This window comes from Cervus canadensis, chromosome 31 (genome assembly GCF_019320065.1).
Source record: "Cervus canadensis isolate Bull #8, Minnesota chromosome 31, ASM1932006v1, whole genome shotgun sequence".
NCBI lineage: Eukaryota > Metazoa > Chordata > Mammalia > Artiodactyla > Cervidae > Cervus > Cervus canadensis.
In genome coordinates this window covers 21828490-21851832 of record NC_057416.1, presented here as the reverse complement: position 1 = coordinate 21851832, position 23343 = coordinate 21828490, and the positions used below count along the sequence as shown (strand labels likewise).

The 23343-nt window shown below is 36.0% G+C and overlaps 1 protein-coding gene across 7 annotated transcripts in view; it reads right to left on the bottom strand.

The window, feature by feature from the left end:
* Positions 1 to 23343, bottom strand: part of DLC1 (DLC1 Rho GTPase activating protein) — a 415436-nt gene that overhangs the window by 279634 nt on the left and 112459 nt on the right. For 6 of the 7 annotated variants that reach the window (XR_006266865.1, XM_043454523.1, XM_043454531.1 and 3 more), the window contains exons 3-4: positions 19424 to 19573; positions 9647 to 9787 (exon numbers count right to left, since the gene is read on the bottom strand). Coding sequence is in view for 6 of the 7 variants with exons in the window: in XM_043454523.1 (XP_043310458.1) it covers positions 9647 to 9787; positions 19424 to 19573 (291 nt within the window). In the remaining variant the exon portion in view is untranslated. The remainder of the gene's footprint in view (positions 1 to 9646; positions 9788 to 19423; positions 19574 to 23343) is intronic. The other variant, XM_043454525.1, reaches the window with a different exon arrangement.

Below are 23343 nucleotides of genomic sequence, written 5' to 3'. Positions count from 1 at the left end.
TAAGCCCTCCAACAGACAAAAAAAATTATGCCATGTAGACCCACAAAGTAGAAAAAAGTAAAAGTCTAGGCAAACGGCTAAACATTTACATTTTACCTCTCTGCAAGAATACAATTATTTATTTTAAACCTTTGGCATCACTCATTTTTAAAATTGTGTTCAAATTTGTTAATCTTACAGCTCAACTGGTATCACTGACTCAACGGACATGAGTTTGAGCAAACGCCGGGAGATAGTGAAGGACACGGAGACCTGGTGTGCTGCAGTCCATGGGGTCGTAAAGAGTCGGATACAACTTAGTGGCTGAGCAACAAACAACAACAGCTCAACTGTCTGTCAACATACAAACCATGTTGGAGTATTTTAATGTGCTCTCTGATCAGCATGTTTTCTGACTTGATGTTTTTAAGGAAAACCCATTTTTTAAATAGCTTCCCCTCCTTTAGGGTCTATGAGGTTCTGCCTTTAGCTGGGCCAATCAAGGAACTGAAAAGTGGTATTCACCCCATTTGGGTGTGTGCCTACCGGTCTTTAGACTTGTCTGAATACAGTTTCAGAGAACGACAAGAAGGTACCACCATAACCTTGAATCTGTGGTTTTATCTTGCTCAGTGTTCTTACTTTTCATTCAGCAGCAGCGAAGAATTGTGCTGCCCTGGCAGCCATCATCACAGCTCATCAGACACCGATCTGTGTGACAGGATGTTAAAGCTGAAGTTCTGACTTAAACCCTAAGGTGACAGATTCAATATCAAAGTGAGTTGTGATACAGGAAAAAAAAAAAATGTAGATCTTGTAAAAAGATTTGGAGGAGAATGCATTAGAGAACTCTCAATCTCCCCTAACCCCTAAAGGATCTAATAGGATGAAGAATCAGAACATTTGGGGAAAAGTGATTTTGGAGAGGGATTTGGGGTTCTATGAGTCCTTTTCTACAAGGAAAGGTCAGTAGGGAGCCTGTTCTCATTTCAAGGCTGGTTAGAGGAACCTCAATGGGATCCTTCAGACACGGAGAAGGTGATGTGTCAACTACAACATGAGGTCCACAGGAGCCTAACCTGGCCTATTCTATCCTACCACCTAGCACAATGGTTTACACATGTCCATAGTGAGTTCTTATGGGTATTTTTGGGAAAAAAAAAAAGAATTAAGTTTTGTAACATTAATGTTTATAACATTAATAGTATTCAAGCTCAGCTACATCACAAATTAGAAAGGCTTTTGTTTAATAAAATGTAGAATAATTTCATAAGACATGAATACATCTTTTAGATTTATTACACATGGCTAGTAAATTTTTTTACATTCTGACTAAGATGTTCAAATATCTAATAAATACTTTAAAAGTTCAATATTAGGAGAAATAGAAAATTACTCTTTAACAAATATGTGAGCCCTTTTTAGTATGAAACTACATGAGAGAATATTAGAAATGCAGACAAAAATATATTTAGAACTATTCTTTATAGTGTTATATAATATTGTATTTAATACAGAAAAAACTACAAACGTGCTATCAGTAGGGAAATGATTGCACAATTTTGATATATTCACAAAATTCAAAACGTAAAATTTAAATTTGCTTAGGAAACACATTTACATAGAAATTCTACTAGCTCTGAGTTCTAAATGTTTTAATCTCATAACAGTTACTTAAAATTCTGACTTAACTCCCCAATAGACAGTTTTTTTAAAAGTAAAACTATCTATCTACAGTTCAGTGTCTGAAATAGAGAATTTAATGATCTGAACCAGCAGAATTCCAGACCCAGGCTAAGGTGAGTTGCTCTGATCCACAGCCTGCTCTCTCCCACCTTTGTGTCTCTGATTGGCACCCAAGCTCAGGACTCAGTGATGATGAAACTTAGTGAGTGAAAGTGTTGCCGGAGCAGCAGAGAAGTTCTGGGTTAAAGTTCAGCTTTACCAGGATGATCTTGGATATAAAGTAGACATATATCAGAGGCTATCTGGACCCAAGAAAAAAATTCTCCAACATTTTCCTCACCCAGGATGTAAACAACCTTAATGCTACGGATTGAAGGCTGATATATAAGAGGGATGAAAGTAAGTCTGGCTGGGACAGATGGAGGAAGGCAGTTTCAAGGGTGCCCAGAGCGCAGTCTGAACAGCACTGATTTATTATTAGTATTTCCTTGTTTGTGTGATTCTCTGCATTTCACAGTATGACTAGTTTGGTAATGCCCATTCAGTATCATAGTATTTATATAAAGGTAGGGCTTTCAAAATGAGCCAACAGAACCACAACAAAATAAAATGGACAAAGCAATCTATGGTAAAAAGGAAGTAACTGGAATTGTTTTCATGAGCTGCTGCTGCCACTAAATCTCTTCAAACCTGTCCGACTCTGTGTGACCCCGTGGACTGTTGCCCACTAGGCTACTCTATCCATGGGATTCTCCAGGCAAGAATACTGGAGTGGGTTGCCATGCCCTCCTCCCGGGGATCTTCCCAACTTAAGGATCGAAACCTGTCTCTTATATCTCCTGCACTGGCAGGCGGGTTCTTTACCGTTAGTGCCACTTGGGAAGCCCCGTTTTCACGAGAGTCCACTGACTTTCTTTCGAAGGTGTTTAATAATCCAGAAGGTGCCTCCCTTACACCAAGTTGTCACAGTGGAAAGAATAAAGAGTCACTGAAAAGTGAGAGTGGCAACAATAATGTAAGGAATATGAACTATTCATTTCATTCAAAAACAAGAAAGTAACATACAAAATGCTCATTAACTAACCAGAATATCAAGAACACTGGTAGTTTTCAAGTGATTGTGTCTTAGGACTCCATGAAGATAAAGAGTAAACAACTCCCTTATTTTCATATTTTTGTTACATGACTCCAACTGTTTAGATGGGTGATGTTCAGAATACACAAATGCTCTGTGGCTGTTTTTACTTTTTCATTTAGAAATCTGGTTTGTGGTAGATAGCTCAAAACCATAGTTATGAAAATTCTCTGTGTAAATTTAGTGTAAAAGCTACTGAATATTCACATGGAAAATCCAGTTAAACATTTCAACTGACTGTTGAAGTGAGCATCAAGGAGGCCATCAAACATCAGGGGCAGCATTAATTATCAATCAAAAATCAAAGTAAGGAATTACAAAAAGAATGGAAACACTGCATATGCAATTAGAACTCGGGGACAACTCAGTTTGAAATGAAGGAAGTGCTGTGAAAAAGGCTTACAGGTTATTATTACTGCTCAGTGCTATGAATTATATTCTTGGTTGCTGTGATGTGGCATGCTGTTGGCTTGCCATTTTACATTGCCCAGAAATAACTGGAAGTTGTTATTTCTCTTGGATGAAAATATGAGCTGGATTCGAGAAGTAACATCAGCACATGGAAAAACTAAATTTTTCTCATTGTAATGATGATAACATACAAAAGTACTATTCATATGACCAAATCTTAGGTTGTAGAAATTTTTTTTTTTTTACTGTTTCTTGCCCTACTGGAGTCTATTCAATTTTAACTGTGTCCTCATTTATATGTTACATTTTCCCCCATCTTTCTTCTAGTTGTAGGAATTCTGCTCCAGATGTCTAATTAACCAGGTTATTATAAATGAAATATGAACAAGATAGAAAAACAAATTTTCCAATTAAAAAAAAATGACATAAATACCATGTGCTCAGACTTTAGTATGAAGGATTAGTATATCTGGATGCAAGTTACACTTATTCTTGGCACAGTGAAACTCCTAGATTCAAAGTGAAAAATCTTACATGAAGTTATTGTGGAGATCAAATAACCCATCCCAAACAATACTATCAGGAATTAACATGCATCTGGAATGGAAACAGATGTCAGTAACTTCAAGCACAAGAAATGAGAGAATTTTGAATAATTTTAAGTAGAAAAGTAAATGGTTATAAAAATGTTTCTATTTTTCAAAGCCAAGCTTAATGAATTAATATTTATTTATAATTTCAAAATCCAGAATACGTGAATAGAATCCTCTATGTTAAGAAATATCTCATTGTAATAATCACAGAATGATTTCCTTTTTAGAAACATTTTTTCCTCAGCTCTCTTGTGGCTCATTTTTCCTTAAAAACGCTATAAAATTTGCCTTATTTTTCTTTCTCATAAACAATGAGGATCTTAGTGAACAAAGAAAAATACTTTAAAAATCCACATACTTTAATGTTATTGCTTAGCTAGGTCAAAATTAAATTGTCACATTCAAAAGCATTACAATCAAAGGCATTTTTCTAAGACCATTACATTTTTGTTCACAAAGTGGTAAAGTTTACTAATTCAAATTTTTTGATGTTTCAGAAGAATTGACTAAACTCTCTTTACAAATTCTGCGTGGTTATTTTTTCTTTTACTGTGCTATTTGCCTTACTTACCATAAGTGACATTATGAAACAACATTTAAATTCTAGTAATTTTATGTATTTTCCCTCTAAGAAATCAGTAAAAAGGAGTATTTGCAGTTCCTATTTGCAAAAAAAAGTTAATGTTTCATCCCTTTGTTTTAAATAGTGGACAGCATTAGAGAAAATTACTAGCTTTGTTTAAAAACCTGATAATCACTTGAGCAAAAATACAGAATAATATCTTGGTAAAAACAAAATAGAGACCTAAAATTTTGCATATGAATTGAGTTTTAAATGATCCTTGAAAAGGATGTGATTTGAACTCCTGAATCTACAGACTGTTTTTCAGTTTTACTGCCTACCATATGTTAATAATATGTCACATGCATAATGCCTTTAGATTAATAATCATATGTATGAGAGGTGTGATTACAATTTGTATAAAATGCGGTTTACATTGGAAGTTTTATGGGGAATCTCTGATAATTTTTCTTTTCTTTCTTGAATCAGTTTTAATTTCCTTAATATGCTATATAATTAGGACAAATGCCAACAACATTTTATAGTTGCATAGCAGATTAGACCATATCACATTGGATGAAAAAAGGAAAAAATAAGATCCTGTTTTTAAATGGCTTAAATGTTAATAGCATTCATTAAAAATAACATCAAGTCAAAATTCATATACAAAGTCATCACCCTCCTTTTTTACCTCTATTTCAAAACACTTATGCTTTTTAGGGAGGACAATACTATTGACAAGTGAATGTAAAACTCCCAGATTACTGTTTGCTTCTATTATGCAAAATAGAGGAGAAGAAAAAAACAGATTTATATAAGTGCCTCACAGTTGTGTTTCAGAGATACAGTGAGAGTTGTTTTTTTTTTTTTTTTCTTCAAGGATCATCTTTGGAACTGTTGATGAAAGCAGCTAAAATATCAGGTTGACTGTGGCACTGGAGTTCCTTCTTTTTTAAAGTCACCTAGAAATGACCATGAACTTGCAGTCAGGACATACTCTTGAAGCTTTATTTCGGTCACCCTTCAGTAGTATTTAGGTAGGACTTACTCTGAACCATCCTTGGGCGAGTCGGCAGTCCCTGGCTGTGTGGCATTCTATCTACCCTCAGCTCCCACCCCCTCCATGAGCTGTGTCTCCACCCTTATCTATCTCATTGCTACTTTGCTGAAAGTGAAATTTGCTCAGTCTTTGCAGCCACATGGACTATAAAGCCCATGGAATTCTCCAGCCACTGGAATGGGTAGCCTTTCCCTTCTCCAAGGGATCTTCCCAACCCAGGGATGGAATCCAGGTCTCCCGCATTGTGGGCTACGTTGGTAGTAATGATGAAAAGATTAGGGATGTATTTGGTCTGTGGAAGTAGAGCTACTGTTGCCAGACTGAGCTGGAATAAGATATATCTGTCTATTTTCACACTGCAGCAATTACAGTAATGAAGGTTAATAATTTCTGCTGTTTTTGATGTCTTCAAAGAAGGGTTTATTTTGTGATTCCAGTGTTCAATACACTCTAATATGAATGCCAATATCTTCCAACATTCCTTTTGATAGTTGAAGATACACTTAAAGCTGGGGTTCCAAAATGCCCCAGATGATTGAGGTTCTCAATTCTGTGGCTGTGGGAATTCTATCACATGGCAACGAGGGAGATTGTTTTTCTATGAAGCTGATGTTACTGCATAGCTCAGAACACCCTCCCTGTTCCAGCAGTACTTACTTTACAAATAAAATCTGTGGTTTTTCTTATCTCAGGCTTGGCCTCTTTCTTCATATATTCAGAATATATAAAGAACTCTTACAACTCAATAACAGAGGAAAAACCTAGTCTTTAAAAAGGCAAAAGGCTTGCATAAACATTTCTCTAAAGAAGGTATACACATACCCAAGAAGCACAGTGGTGAATTGTTTGGTACATGAGTTTTACCTCAATGTTAAAAAAAAGAAGAATTGAACAGAAATTTTAGTACTGAAAAATACAGTAACTAAAGAGCTCAGTGTGGATTAAATAGTAGGTTAGACAAAGCTGACTAAAGGATTAATGAATTGAAAGATAGGTTAATAGTGATTAACAAAAATTTAATGACCACCTATACTGATCAGCAGCTTTAAGTGAAACAACAACCACAACAATATTTCTGGGGTTTTTGTGCACAACTTTAAAATCTTTCATATAACAATCCTATACTATGTAGTGCAGGAACAAGTCAAGCAACCATTTATCCTGGTCAGAGGATGTCAGAATACTGTTCTGCAGTGGATGAAAGCCCTACATAAAGATGATATGACTACACATGGGTTGTTTGCATAAGTGTCTAGTGTGAGAGGCATTACGAGACTGCCTCAAAGGAACAAAACAAAGAAGTAAGAAATGGATGAGAATTTTTTCTCTGATAATTGTTGCACCTGGAGCCATCTCAGTGCCTGTTTCAGTTGAGTGTTCCCTCTTTTTACTGTAAATCACATTTTATACCTATTCGTGAGTCATGTACTTTTTAGTTACATGCTGCACATCATGTGTGAAGTAGGGACTGAAATAAACATTTACACCTAGTAAAAACAAAAAAGAAAGATGGATGAGATTTTTGAAATTAAGCACCAGACCTTGTTTTTAATAATGTGTTTTTTGGTAGTAGATATCCTACCTTCTAGCTTTTTAATTTTTGTGTGTCAAATACATCTCAGAAATCTACTTGAATGCTCAGTTTTCAGCATGATATATATACATGGTATTTATGAAAAATCTGAAGATTACTCATTGGTTCCCTTCTAATAATAAATATAAAAGTAGAAATCTTATTGAAGCATTGGCACTTAGAAATCCAGAGACCTTACATACAAAAGGAAAGCCAAATATTTGTGGTAGTTAGTCACCATTATAAATAGATTCATAGCAGCAAATCAAACGTAACATTAAATCATTCTGAAATGAAAGTAAGCATTCTGTAAAAATATGAGAGAAGTACACGGAGCAGAAATATAGTTCATTTTACGTGGATATTTGAAGTAGGTGTTCTTTGAATTTAATGTTTCTACCTAATATTAAAGTTGAAACTTTAGTTCACAGTGAAAACAACCACTCTGTAGGATTCTGCAGTTCTTTCTGTTTTTCACAAAGTAGCCACTCTGTCATTATTCCCTAAGCTTAAAATTGAGGGGGAGTATGTATTTAATACCTCATAAAATAGGTAAAATTCTCCATTCTAATATTTTAACCTAGGGATAACTGAAAACATAAAATTGATCCATGGCAAAAGACTTCTTTTCTAACTTTACTAAAAAGGAATACTCAAAATAACAGTAACACCAAAACCAGCAAAAAATAAACACACGTGCACATTAAATTGGCCCTTCTGCTAACACAAAAGCTTGTTTTTCAAGATACTTTTTTAATTGTTCTTTTTCTTTAAGAAATTTCCTAAAAGTCAGTTGCCTTCGACAGTAGAGTGTTTCTCTCCCACTCTGGGTACCTCTCATGGCCAGCTAGAGAATTTGACTAAAGTCCTAGGAAAACCGATGGCTTTATGTTTCTTATTCTGAAAGCTTACTGAAGCTGGTTACCATAAAAACATGTACAGACCTCAATAGAAACAAATGACCACATCTATAAACATGGGAGTACTGAAGAAAGACTAAGGAACTGTATACCGAGTGGCAGCAATTTTTACAAATTATAAGGTGACCACACACTAAAAAGTATACATTTCAAGGGAGAAATAGCAGATACCAACAGTAATTATTCTAAGTAAAAGATGAAGACAGAATAAATGTTATAGTAAAAATAGCACTCTAAAGGTCATTAAAAGGTGCTTTAAAAACTGATTTAAGCATAAATACCATAAAAAAGGAATTCACCTCCCTTTCTATTTCTTTCTCATATGTCAGCCCCACACCTGTTTCCAGTGTTCATAAAGCCAATGCTCCAACGTTTCCCAAATCTTCAAGCTAAAACTCTCAAGAGGTTTTGATCTTTTCCCTTAATAAGAATGTGGTAAAATCGGATTGTTTGGCTTCTATTTGAATTCTGCATTTCAACTTTCTCTGTTCATTGTGGAAAGGGAGAGACCCATGTCACTGCAGTCTGCCCAGTGACATACATATTAGACCCTATTTTTTCAATGTACCATGAAATAGCACTGGGTAGTATGTCATTGGTTCTTCCCATTTCCAATAAATACAGCACTAACGTGCAGCATGTCATTGCATTTCACTGCTTACATGCCTTCCTCTTTTGCTAGACTGTGAGATAATTAAAGATAGAGAATATATTTTTATTGCTCTCTAAGTCTGTTTCATCTAGCATAACACATGGCACATCATAGGTGTTCAATAAATATTTATTCCATCAAAAGTAATCTAGACATTCTTGCAACTGAACAGATCTAGTATGTTTTAAACTCGAGTATTCTCTTTTGAGTTTTATTTCAGATTTGCCTTTTATTTTAAAGGCAGGCAAAAAAAGCAATCCAAACTCATTTCTCTATGTTAAGCTAACATGGACATTAAAAAAAAAATAATACGACACTATGATTTTCACTAAACTAGGAAAGGTTATTTTGGAGCGCTGGGACTTTAGATATTTGAAGTAGTAATTACTTCCTCCATAAATGTTACCTTTAGAGTCAAATACTGCTTTCCTGTTGCAGTTCAACTTTTTTATTTAAAGGAAAATGTCTTTTATTCACAATTCACTGTACTATACTACTATATGTGGTAATTCTTCTTTTCATTTGTTTTTGTAGCACTGCAAAGTCCATGAAACATCATAATAATAATGACAGTAGCTTACACTTTTTCAGTACTTTTTCTGTGCCAAGATTTTACCAAGCACTTGACATACCCACACAAAACTTATCATATGTGTGAAACTATATATCTATCTCTACCCTTTAATCTATCCATCTATCTGTTTATGTATCTATCTCTCCATCCATCCATCCATCCATTAATTTTCCCATTGGTAAGCTTTGTAGTCAAAATAATAATACATGGAAAATCATCTGAAGATTTTCATTCTTGTTTCTTTAAAGTTCTAAGTATCCAGCAACAAAATTTAATACCATATTTTGCATAATTTTAGAGCAATGACCCATTTTAGTAAAGTACTTGTGTAATCATCTATAAAACAAAAAAAATAACATTTGTTGGGTTATAGTTAAACATTTCAAGTCACTGCAACTAAGAATCCAAAAGTATTTATTCCAAATTGAATAGAGGAGATGTCAACTCTTACATGATGATCATCAACACTGCATGTTGAAACTGTTATCATATATAACTTACCGTAGACTTGGGTTTGGTTCCAGAATTGGCCACTGGGGTGGAAGACGGTGGGTCAGCGGACTCAGTGTTAGAAGACAAATTTATTTGTGTCTGATTTATCGAAGTGGTATCTGTTCCACTCTCAGGTCCTGATTCCAGATCCTATTAAAAAATACATTGATATGAAGGATATGTCCACACTCTCTACATGCCATTGTCCCTGCCTCCCACACATTTTCACCTCCTCCTTCTCCTAACACACACAGACACACCGCATAGTTATGACAACCAAAACTGACCTGTCACACATAACCATGCACTATTTTGTATTAATGATTGTACTCTTTAGAGGGTCTCATTTTAGAATACAAATACTGAAAAGAGGTAATACACTCCTTTAGTAACTTAACAGCCAATTGTGCATTAGAAAGGGCAGTAGTGGTAGCTAGCTAGGATAATGCAATAAGTCGGGAGATATTAATATAAGCCCATAGACAACCCTGGCTCTCTGTGTGACCCTGAGTAACTCGCTTCACATTCCTCTTGCAATGGAGTTATGGGTGTCAAATGAAAAGACAGTTCTCATTTCTTCTCACCTCACTCGCTTCTATGTTCCCATTAAATCTCCATGGTGACACCTACCATCATGGCCTGGAATCATTTAGCTCAAGTGTATGTCTGTCTAATGAACTAAAAGCTATTTAACGGCAGAACTACACTTTGTCATGTGTAATTCAATTCCCTCATTTGATAATGAGTATAATAATTGCAGGCATTCATGAAGATTATGAAGATTAAGCAAGATAATGCAAATTATATGCAACAAGCACATATTCAATTTCATTAAATGCTAGGCATTACTGTAAATAATGTTATTATTAATATCATTATGTTTTCTGAGCAACTAGTGCACAATATGTGGATAAGACATGCCTGTTCAGTGAATGCAATTACTCAGTAACCGCTCCAAAGGTTGTGCCTTTAATTTACTAAATGCTATCTCCATGTTATACAGTAGCCTGAGAACACAAAGGAAAGGCAAGGATGAGGAGAATGCAAAGGATGGTGGGGGGGAGAGAAGTGAAGGCATACATCACTTTATAATTTTATCCTGAGAAAATTATGATTTAAGTATCTTTGTGTCTACTCTTTCTACATCTCAACTTTACCATGGCCCACATGCTTAAATACACTCTCTGGTCTACGTTCTCCCACTCTCTTGTTTCTGTGTGCTTCCGCTATGCTTGCTGTTTGTCAGTCTTTCTAGCACACCAAGGTGGCTCCTACAGTAGCAACTATGCCCTTCCTAATCCCTTGCTCAAGCACTTCCCCCTGCTGGCCCTTGTCACTCAGCTCTCAGTTTGAATATAACTTCTTCAGAGAAGCATCCTTTGACATTCCAAGCTAAAATAGTTTCTCCCCTTCAACCTCCATAGCATATCATTCTCTGTTTTACAATCTTATCACCTTGTTTATCTACCATGTATCAATTTTATTCATCTACCATCTCTACCTATGTATGTATCATCTATCCATCTTTCACTCATTTCTATATTCTAATCCTTTTATGTCTCCCTTTATTGGGAATCTATGTATCTCCAGAGTAGGGGCTTTACCTGTCTTGTTCACTAATACATTCACCAGGCTTATAATAGTACCTGGCACCTAGAATATGCTCATAAACATTGTTTTATCAAAGAATAACTAGACTGACAAATACTAATATTTAACCAAGGGCTTCCCTTGTGGCTCAGCTGGTAAAGAATCCACTTGCAATGCGGGAGACCTGGGTTCAATCCCTGGGTTGGGAAGATCCCCTGGAGAAGGGAAAGGTTACCCTCTCCAGTATTCTGGCCTAGAGAATTCCATGGACTGTATAGTCCATGGGGTTGCAAAGAGTCAGACACAACTGAGTGACTTGCACTTTCAACGAGGCACAACATCTCTACATTAGAATTTATAAGACATTGATGAAAGAAATTGAAGAAGACACAAATAATTGGAAAGCTATCTCATGCTCCTGAATTGGAAAAAATAAAATTTTGAAAAATGTCACGCTACCCAAAGTGATGTATAGATTCAGTGCAATCCCTGTCAGAATGCCAATGACATTTTTCATAAAAAAGGAAAAAAAAATCCTAAAATTTGGATGGAACCACAAAGGACTGTTGGATAGCCAAAGCAATCTTCAAAAATAATAACAAAGCTGGAGGCATCACATTCTCTTATTTCAAATTTCAGTACTATAGTAATAAAAACAGTATGGTACTGGCACAGAAACAGACACGGGGATCAATGGAATAGGATAGAGAGTCTAGAAATAAAAGCATGCATGTACAGTCAACTAACATTCGACAATGGGGTCAAGAATACTCAATGGGGAAAAACAGTCTTTTCAATAAATGGTGTTGGGAAAATCAGATATTCACATGCAAATAAATTAAATCTGACCCCTGTCTTATACCACTCACAAAATTTAACTTCAAGTGAATTAAAGATGTAAATGTAAGATCTGAAACTGTAAAACTTCTATAAGAAAGCATAGAGAAAATGCTTCTTGACATTGGTTTTGGCAACAATTTTTTTTGGGGTATGACACCAAAAGCACAAGCAATAGAAACAAAAGTAAACAAATGGGACTATATCTAACTATATGGCTTCTGTACAGCAAAGGAAACAACAGAATGAAGATGTAGCCTATAGAATTAGGAGAAAATATTTGCAAACCTAATATCGGATAAGAGGTTAATATACAAAATATATAAGGAACTTATACAACTTACTAGCAAAAAACAAATCTGACTAAAAGATGAGCAGAGTGCCTGAGCAGACATTTTTCCGGAGACATACAAATAGGCAACAGGTACACGAAATGATGCTCAACATCACTAATTATCAGGGAAACGCAAATTAAAACCACAGTGAGGTATCACCTCACATCTATCAGAGTGGTTATCATAAAAAAGACAAGAGATAATGAGTGTTGATGAGAACGTGGAAAAAAAGGGAATTCTAGTACTGTTGGTGGGACTATAAATGAATATAGTCACTATGAAAAACAGTATGGAGGTTCCTCAGAAAGTTAAAAATAGAACTACATATAATCCAGCAATTCCACATTTGGGTATACATCCAAACGAAATGAAATCACTGTCTTGAAGACACATCTGCACCCCTTTGTTAACTGTTATGTTATTCACAAAAGCCAAGACATGGAAACAACCAAAGTCTCTATTGATGGATAATGAATACAGAAAATGTGATACACACACACACACACACACATACAATGGAATATTGTTTATCTACAGAAAAGAAAGAAAGTCTGCCTCTTCTGACAACATGGAAGGACCTAAAAAGCATTATGTGAAATGAAATAAGAAAAACACAAATACTATATAAATCTCACTTATATGTGAAATCTAAAGAAGGCCAAAACAGAAACAAGGTAGAGTGGTGGTTGCCAGGGGCTGGGAAATGGGGATATTAGGGACAAGTTGGTCAGAGGGTACAAGTTTCCAGTTATAAGATGTTTAAGTTCTGGGGATCTAATCTTCACTTTCGTGACAGTATTAACATCACTCTATTATATACCTGAAAGTTGCTAAGAAATTAGATATTAAGTGTTCTCACCACATACATACACACAGGCACACAACTGTAATTATACTAGTTGATGGATGTGTTAACTAACCTTATATGGTTATTATTTTGCAATTAAAAACTGTATCAAATCATTACATTGTATACCTCAATATGTTATATGTCAACTATATCTCAATAAAACTCCAAATAGAAATTTAAAAAGTGGAAAACAAAGAAAGTGTATAAAATACATACAAAAGAACAATAAATATGAAACAGAATACAACAATCTTTAAGTATGTGTGTGTGTATAAACATATAACCCTAACCAAATTTCTCATCCCTGAGTGATTTCAGATTAAGGGCTATGTATTCTTTTCTTTTTTTTGGCATGGAAAAGACATTTTACATTTTACCATAAGAGAAAAATAATGTATTAAAATTTCATATTGAATCAACATTAAATGGATAGTCATAAATAGCAGGTAATTTATAAACATCAAATGCATAATCCTAAGTAGCAGGTAGTTTTTAAGCCATTTCTATTCGACATTTATGTTTATCAGAAACCATTTGCATTAATTTTCCTTCCTGTTTATGAATTAATTAGGTAAATAAGAGGGTAACCTTGCACCTTTCTAACAATATAATAATTCTGAGGTAAAATAATAAATATTTTAAAAATCTACCACTAATTGTGCTTTTACCATTTATAGACAATACTGTACTGTTCCATGTTCACAAACTCTTTGGAAGATATTATTATCATCACCTGATGGATGATGAAGCCAAAGCTTAAAGCAAGTAACTTGACTAAGTTCACAGTCTGTGGCAGGACTGACATTAAAACTCAGATCTGTCTGACCCTCACTTGTCTGGCTCTATCCGGGCAGGCTTCATAAATGTTAGCTCTACCGTTATGAACCTATTTGCAGTGCAGGAAGAGAGATACAGACACGGAATAGGGGTGAGGACATGGTGGGGGAGGTGGGTGGGATGAACTGGGGGACTGAGATTGATATATATACACTACCATACATAACAGAGATCGCTAGTGGGAAGCTGCTGAATAGCACAGGGGCTCAACTTGGTGCTTTGCGGTCACCTAAATGGGCAGGACTGGGATGGGGTTTGGGAGGGAGGTCCAAGAGGGAGGCAATACAAGTGCACATACAGCTGATTCACTTTGCTGTACAGCAGAAAGTATACTCCAATAAAAATACCCTTATTTTATTTTTAAAGCCATTCTTTACGACTCCAGCTCATATTATGTTTTTACCACTCCCTTTATTATAGAGAATCTGCCTGCCATGTGGGAGACCTGGGTTTGATCTCTGGGTTGGGAAGATCTCCTGGAGGAGGGTATGGCAACCCACTCCAGGATTCTTGCCTGGAGAATCCCCATGGACAGAGGAGCCTGGCAGGCTACCGTCCACAGGGTCGCAAAGAGTCAGACATGACTGAGTGACTAAGCACACAGCGCATTATATGTAGAACTCACTCTAACCTTTCCTTATAAATAATTTCAAACTGAGGTCACTGTTCCATTGTATGTCTTCCCCTCCCTCCTAAACTGTAGATTCACAGTGGAGGATGAGGGTGTGTCAGAGGAGGCTTCTCCTCTGAATCTGGGACAGAGCTCCTTGGTGGACACTTACGGTCATAATCATCTGTTATAACCCACTTATTCCATGGCACAATTATCAAATGGAATGGAAATCTCATGTGGAAAACTTTTTGATGATGAGAGAATGTTAAAATTAGCTTTAAAGACCAAGGAACAGAAATAAAGAAAAAGGGATGACTTAGAAAAACACAGAGACCAAAAAGAAATTTTGAGGGATTCAGGCTCTGTCTTATTCATCTCTAGCCCAGTGTCTGATGTGAGTGAAGACATGGGAGAAGGAAAATGAATTAACAAATACCAAACATGTAGTCTGTATCAGATCTTTGAATGCATTTACATATCTTCTTTCATTAACTCCTCCCAACAAGCCATTAAGTAGGAAACAATCTCTCCTGCTTTTACATGAACCTGAAGTTGAGAAATCAAACACTTTTCTTATGTTCTCAGACATTCAGTTGCAGAGCTGGCATGTGAACCCAGGCTTGCAGACTCTAAAGCTTATTTTTCTACTGTATTATTGGGCTTATTTCAATTATCTGTTGAACTAAAGACTCAGAAACACATTTTTATTTATAGAATCTACCACTGCTCAGCAAGGACAGTGATGGTCCATGAGACAGTGCATGTGATATAAAATCCAGCTTACACTTGAAATGGAGGGAGAAGATACAGATGTAGGCAAATCCTAATCATCACCCACCTTAGCTCTTGTTTTGTATTGTCTTTACCTTTCAACAAAGAACCACATGTAGCAGGTAAGGGCTGTTTTGCTCTCTGAGCTGGAGACAATAATATGGAGTTTCATTTAGCAGATATCTGTGCTGTACTTTTTATCACTAAATACCTAGTACTGAGGAAAGGTCAATATAGAAGGAAAAGAAGAACCATTAAAGAGATAGGGAGAGATTAGCATTTCATAATACAAAACTTTAAAAGAGAAAATATATCTCACATGTACATTAATGGTAAAAAAAAAAAAAAGTACTGAGATGCATCTCCTATTGAAAAATAGGGCTATACATTTATTGAAAATGATGAAAAGGAGCACAAAGTGAAATGGTGAAAATGAGCATGAAGCTTCTCTACACCTTTAATCTGTAAACAGGGTTAAAACACCCTTCTTGTTGGTCTTCAGGAGGCTACTCTGGTTGTGTTTCCTTCACTTGGCTGCCTGTCCTACTGAAGTATGTGTGAAACACTATGGCACCAGGGGAGGAGTAAGTGATTCTGTCTGGGAAGACGTATGGAGATTTAGGGAAGACTTCACTGTAAAGAAAACATCTGAGATGAATCCTGAAGGATAAGGAAAAATTATCCAGAAGGTTACAAACAAGAAGAAAAATGTCATTTCTACTGACTTTCTAGGTCTAGACTGAAGTATTTAATGTCATGTTTTTTTCATTTTTAAATTAAAATTGTTTTTTACTCAAGGTATCAGATTCCCATAATAGTCAGCTATGAAAAGAAGTATGGAATAGTGGTTGAATGACATGGCTTTTGTACATACAATTACTAACTTCTCTATTCTTTTTACTCTGAACAATGTTATAAGGAATGAATGTGTTAGCATACGTAATGCACACTATGTAATGCATTCATATATACTAAGGTTAGCTACTAATATAACTTGCTTATTTTCTGTGAAATATTCTGTACCACAGTCAGAATAAGTCTTGAATAACTTCATAATCAATAGTAGAACTACTAGAGCTAATCAATGAATATAGTAAAGTTGCAGGATATAATTAACACACAGAAATCCCTTGCATTCCTATATACTAACAATGAAAAAACAGAGAACTTAAGGAAACAATACCATTCACCATTGCAACAAAAAGAATAAAATACTTAGGAGTATATCTACCTAAAGAAACAAAAGACCTATACATAGAAAACTATAAAACACTGATGAAAGAAATCAAAGAGGACACAAACAGATGGAGAAAAATACTGTTTCATGGATTGGAAGAATGGCCTATTCTACCCAAAGCAATCTATAGATTCAATGCAATCCCTATCAAGCTACCAACGGTATTTTTTCACAGAACTAGACAAAGAATTTCACAATTTGTATGGAAATACAAAAAAACCTCGAATAGCCAAAGTAATCTTGAGAAAGAAGAATGGAACTGGAGGAATCAACCTGCCTGACTTCAGACTCTACTACAAAGCCACAGTCATCAAGACAGTATGGTACTGGCACAAAGACAGAAATATAGATCAATGGAACAGAATAGAAAGCCCAGAGATAAATCCCCGAACCTATGGACACCTTATCTTTGACAAAGGAGGCAAGGATATACAATGGAAAAAAGACAACCTCTTTAACAAGTGGTGCTGGGAAAACTGGTCAACCACTTGTAAAAGAATGAAACTAGAACACTTTCTAACACCATACACAAAAATAAACTCAAAATGGATTAAAGATCTAAATGTAAGACCAGAAACTATAAAACTCCTAGAGGAGAACATAGGCAAAACACTCTCCGACATAAATCACAGCAAGATCCTCTATGACCCACCTCCCAGAATATTGGAAATAAAAGCAAAACTAAACAAATGGGACCTAATGAAACTTAAAAGCTTTTGCACAAAAGGAAACTATAAGTAAGGTGAAAAGACAGCCCTCAGATTGGGAGAAAATAATAGCAAATGAAGAAACAGACAAAGGATTAATCTCAAAAATATACAAGCAACTCCTGCAGCTCAATTCCAGAAAAATAAATGACCCAATCAAAAAATGGGCCAAAGAACTAAACAGACATTTCTCCAAAGAAGACATACAGATGGCTAACAAACACATGAAAAGATGCTCAACATCACTCATTATCAGAGAAATGCAAATCAAAACCACAATGAGGTACCATTACACGCCAGTCAGGATGGCTGCTATCCAAAAGTCTACAAGCAATAAATGCTGGAGAGGGTGTGGAGAAAAGGGAACCCTCTTACACTGTTGGTGGGAATGCAAACTAGTACAGCCACTATGGAAACAGTGTGGAGATTTCTTAAAAAACTGGAAATAGAACTGCCATATGACCCAGCAATCCCACTTCTGGGCATACACACTGAGGAAACCAGATCTGAAAGAGACACGTGCACCCCAATGTTCATCGCAGCACTGTTTATAATAGCCAGGACATGGAAGCAACCTAGATGCCCATCAGCAGATGAATGGATAAGGAAGCTGTGGTACATATACACCATGGAATATTACTCAGCCATTAAAAAGAATTCATTTGAATCAGTCCTAATGAGATGGATGAAACTGGAGCCCATTACAGAGTGAAGTAAGCCAGAAAGATAAAGAACATTACAGCATACTAACACATATATATGGAATTTAGAAAGATGGTAACGATAACCCTATATGCAAAACAGAAAAAGAGACACAGAAATACAGAACAGACTTTTGAACTCTGTGGGAGAAGTGAGGGTGGGATATTTCAAAAGAACAGCATGTATACTATCTATGGTGAAACAGATCACCAGCCCAGGTGGGATGCATGAGACAAGTGCTCGGGCCTGGTGCACTGGGAAGACCCAGAGGAATCGGGTGGAGAGGGAGGTGGGAGGGGGGATCGGGATGGGGAATACGTGTAAACCTATGGCTGATTCATATCAATGTATGACAAAACCCACTGAAATGTTGTGAAGTAATTAGCCTCCAACTAATAAAAATAAATTAAATAAATAAAACAAAACAAAAAAAAATAGTAGAACTACACAAAATAATTTGATACAGAATAGTTCTATTTTGGTAGGTCTCAAAAGGGCTCCATGGCTTAATTATAAGTAAATTCTACCATCATATTTGTTAGATATGCAAAAACTAAGCCATTTAATATGAACATAATATTAAATATGTGAAGTGTATAGACATTTTGGCATCTATGTCTTCTAAATTTTATCTTGGGTGTTAGACTCTCAAAAGAGAGTCTATCTTATATGAAATTTATGCACAGTAAAATAAAGTTTTCACCTCTTTCCTATTCATTATGTTTCACTGAGTGAATTTTAGAGTGTTCTCAAGTTGATTTCAGCTAAATTCTTTCTTATAATATGCTGAGTTAGTTCAATCAGCATTCATTCCTCCATCCATCCACATGCCTACCCATCCACCCATTTACTTGCCCACTCATCCACCGACTCATCCATCCATCCAATTATTCATCCATTCATCCACAGATATTTATAAACCATCTTCTATATCCAGTGTAAATTTGTGGGATACTGGACATAAAATACTAAACAAGATAAACAGAGCATCACTAATGGTGTTTACAGCATATCAGAAAAGTCTGACAATGAAGGAAACAACAGCAATGAAGAGAATCTGATCACTAGAAAGCAAAGTAACTTCCCAAAGTGACCCTCTTTCCTGTCTAATAATAACCATTTTCCTTTGAATCACACACGTCTCTTACGGACTCTGCGTGAAGCCTAGAATGATTTGAGTGATCTTTATGGAACACTATCAGGGTCACATGTGGGTAGACTGGGCCATCCAAGATGTTTCATTCTCAAGAGGGACTCTACAGATGCGGGGACACATTCACACGCAGAGCGGGAGGTGGGAAGCTCACAGGGACTTGCCGCCGCAGGTTGGTTGGTGTGCTGGACGGAGAGGAGCTGGCGCTGAGGGCGTTCTCAATGTCCTGATCGAGCTGGTCCAGTTTCATGATCAGCAGCACCATGGAGTCTAGTCGCGCCCTATCTCGATCTTCTCTTATTTCCTGAGGAACAGAACATGCTGTTGTTGAATCTGAAAGGCCATTTCTTGGAAAGAATAAAAAGTTCCCTGTTCTTCAATGGGACACAAAGGACACAATAAAAGGCAGTCTTCTACTTAAGGGGCAGGAACGTTCTATTCTGTACCATCAATGGACACTTCACTGGGAAAATACTGACCTCCTGCCAAGAAGGCATTTTTACAGGAATATTAAATATATATTTTCTAGAGCAAGGCACAATGAAAAAGAGGCATAACACCAATGCTACTGAAACATTTACTATTTTCAGATTATTTTTGGAAAAAGTTGTATATTTACCCTTCTTTTGTCAAATCAATTATACACACAAATCATTTATAACATACTAACAATTGTTTTCAGGTTAGACATATAAGGATGCATATAAGATAATAGTTTTGGATGACTATTTCTGAGTATAGTAAAAATAAAGGAAAAGAATCAAACAAGGCAGAAATTTTTATTTGTTTTGTTTTTTGCGTGAGGCCACTTACTGCTTTTTCAAGCTATGTTATTGCCAATATTCATTTTCAACCTTCTTTCACACACTTTGGGGGAAAAAAAAAGCCTCTATAATCACATGAATTGTGGTTACTTACTTTGAATTCTCTATAACATAGACATATATTTATGAAAATATTTTTTCTTATAAAAATAGTTAAGCTTCTCACTGACCATACAGAGTTATTTGCACATGACTGTTTACTATTCTTGAGTGTTCAAGTCATTAGTATTAGGAAACTTTAAAATGTTCTGTAATGTGCAAAGTATCAGGTTGGGCAGAGTGAGGGTAAATGAAATAAAAACAAAACAAAACATGAAAGCACTGTGAGTTTCCTTAGAAGCAAGATCCACTGAGAGGTGTCATGGACTCAGGACCAGCCTTTTTGAGGTAAATCATCATTTGTGACTCATGTTGCCATTTTCTCATCTGTCTAAGGTATTTACCTGGGTGAAATCAGCTTTGAAAGGACCATCAGCAATGACCTCAAAGGGAAATGCTACTGTGATGAAAGCCTGAAGGGTGTGGGTACAAGGGAGCAGTTAGGAGGTTTTGCTCAGGGGATGGATGAGTAGTGGCATGAATGAGGTGACTGTTTGAATCAGATCTTTGGTTTTGTTTTTGGACTTTTTCTCTTAATCACCCTAAATTCCCTAATCACCATTAGGGCAGACCCCAAAGAACAAGAACTAGGGTAATTGCATGGAGTCATCTAATGCCATAGGGGTCTCTGTACTTCTCACAGGTAAAGTAGACTGTTAATATTAACAATAACTATTTCTCACAAGTCAAATAATTAGTTTATTAGATTAAGTTGGTCAAAAATCATTAATTCAGCTACCATTAAGAAATTATTTGGGTTAGCTGAACCTGTGCTTGGTTTAAAGTTTAATGTCAAACTGAAAGACTCAGTCCCACTTCCATAAAGACATTAATTTTCAGAATACATTAAGAATTTTTCTGAGTTACGTTAATTCCCTCAGAGTACTATACTGTAATTATTTCTTCAGTTTCCTTCCATCATCTGTGTTGTCTAAAACATTTAATGAGGCTCTGACAGAGAATTACAGAACTTTTGTGGTCATAAAGTTTCATTGTGCTTAAGAAGGGCCAGGATATTTGCAACAGATCTGAACATTACTCTACGTCATATTCCTCAATGCTACAGAACTTTGTTATATTTTTTTAAAATGTTATTTATAGTAAAACCCTGTTTATACTTTAATAGAGTCCCAGAAATATTAAAAATGTTAAATTCTATTCTAAATAATACAGAAAATGGAAGAATCTGCCTGAATAGAAGACTCAAAATCACCTTAATTACTCCCTCAATGTATTTGCTTATATAATTTCCTTCTCATTTAAACCAAACTTGTGTTTGGCAAGGTAATGTTCTTTGCATATCTCTATGTTCATGTATGCTTTTGTTTGATTGTCTTTCATTCACCAGTCATAACATCCTCAAGCAGAAAGATGAGGTTTTTCCACTAAGCAGACACAGAGTCAAGTTTTACACTGCATATGCAACACTTTTACAGGAATAAAAATATTAATGAAATCAATAGAAGCCAGTGAAATAATATTTCCTGGGGTGTTAGAAAACATGTCTTAATATTTTTCCAGCTACTAAGTTAACATTGGATAAAACAGTATACCCTGAAGCTATCCTACCTATCAACAGTAGACTTAGAGACAATTTGTAGTAACTGGACGCTGAGATTGTGCTTTAAAAACTTTTTCAAGTCTATGGGCTGAGCATTGAATTATTTTAAATGACCTGCCAAAAGAATAAAATCAAGCAGCCTTGGTCTAAGATATTTCTTTAGAGAAATAAGCTTATTGCACTTCCCTTTCATTTGTGGATACTTCCTTGTTCATCATCTATTACAACGTTCAGCCTGAAATGTAAAGTACACAGACTAGCATCAAACATTACACATTAAACATCACAAAATAGAGTTGGCTACAAATCAGATGCTTTGGATAAATCTTTTGTCCTTGTTGTTAAAGCTCAAGTATGAATATTTTGCAAAGTTCTAACTTTTCATATGTCCATGGCTAAACTCCAGCAAATAGCTCATGGCTGAAAACAAAGCTGTGTGTTTGCAGATTCTGGCAAGGTTGAACTCTACAGCAGAGCTTTCATTTCATGCTGTCACTACAGGCCAGGGGAAGAGGAACTTCTTAATGAGCGAGGCTGCCTTAGTTCTATGTATTTCAGTAACTTAATCCCCTTAAATCAAAGCCAAGATGTGAAATTTTCTCCCCTCCCATCTTTCCTGCAGTCACAACTGTTCTGTGAAAGGGAACAAAACGTTTATCAGTGAATAAGAGATAGAGGATCTCTGCTGTCTTCAATATTATAGTCAACATGAGAAGACATAAGGAAAGTAAAAAAAAAATTCATATACATAGTTTCTGATAGGAACTAGGGTTAAGACGAAAATAGACAGGGTAATGAGGTATACAGTAACTGCAGGGGAAGTGTCCCATCTGGTGGAGTGTGGTCAGAGAAGAGCTTTCTGCCAAAGTGAGAGTAAACCATGATGGGGATGAAAAGAAAATGAGGTAGAAGAGAGAAAGACAGAGACAAAGATAGAAATGGAGAGAGAGAAAGAGAGAAATAAGGAAGGGAGGGAGGGTGTGAGGCGGGGAGGGAAGGAAGGAGGAGAAGAGAGGGTAGTAGAACTGGGAAATCAATGTTCCATGCAGGGGGAAGAGTGATATGAGGATGCTGAGGTGAGAACAAGTTTGGTGAATAAGAGGAAGTGAAAAAAAGTTAGGAAAGCCAGGAGAGGGAAAGTGAGTGGGAGAGTGAGTGGGTGCTAGGAAAAAATGAGGCTGACTATAAACAGGAGCCAAACTATATTCTGTTATGAAGGTCACTGTAAGGAGGTCAATTTTATTCTTTGTGTAGTGGGGCCACGGGAAAGATATAAGCAAATGAGTGATTCAGTGTGTTTTTTACACTTGCAGACTTCTTGCCACATTTTGACAACCAAACATTTCTGGACCCTCATCACATTTTATGTCCAGCAATGCCACATGACTAATACAGGTGAAACAGTTTAGTTTATCCTAAGATGATTCTTCTAGTTCTAGCCATAGTCCTTTTTTCTGCTGAGGTCCCACTTTACAGTGATTAAAAAGAAATAATAGAAATTTTTATAATCAAGTCCTATACATTTTGAGATCGAAGTGAAAAAGAAGTAACTGTTTAGGGATCCTATTTCTTCGAAGTAGGGAGTGAGTG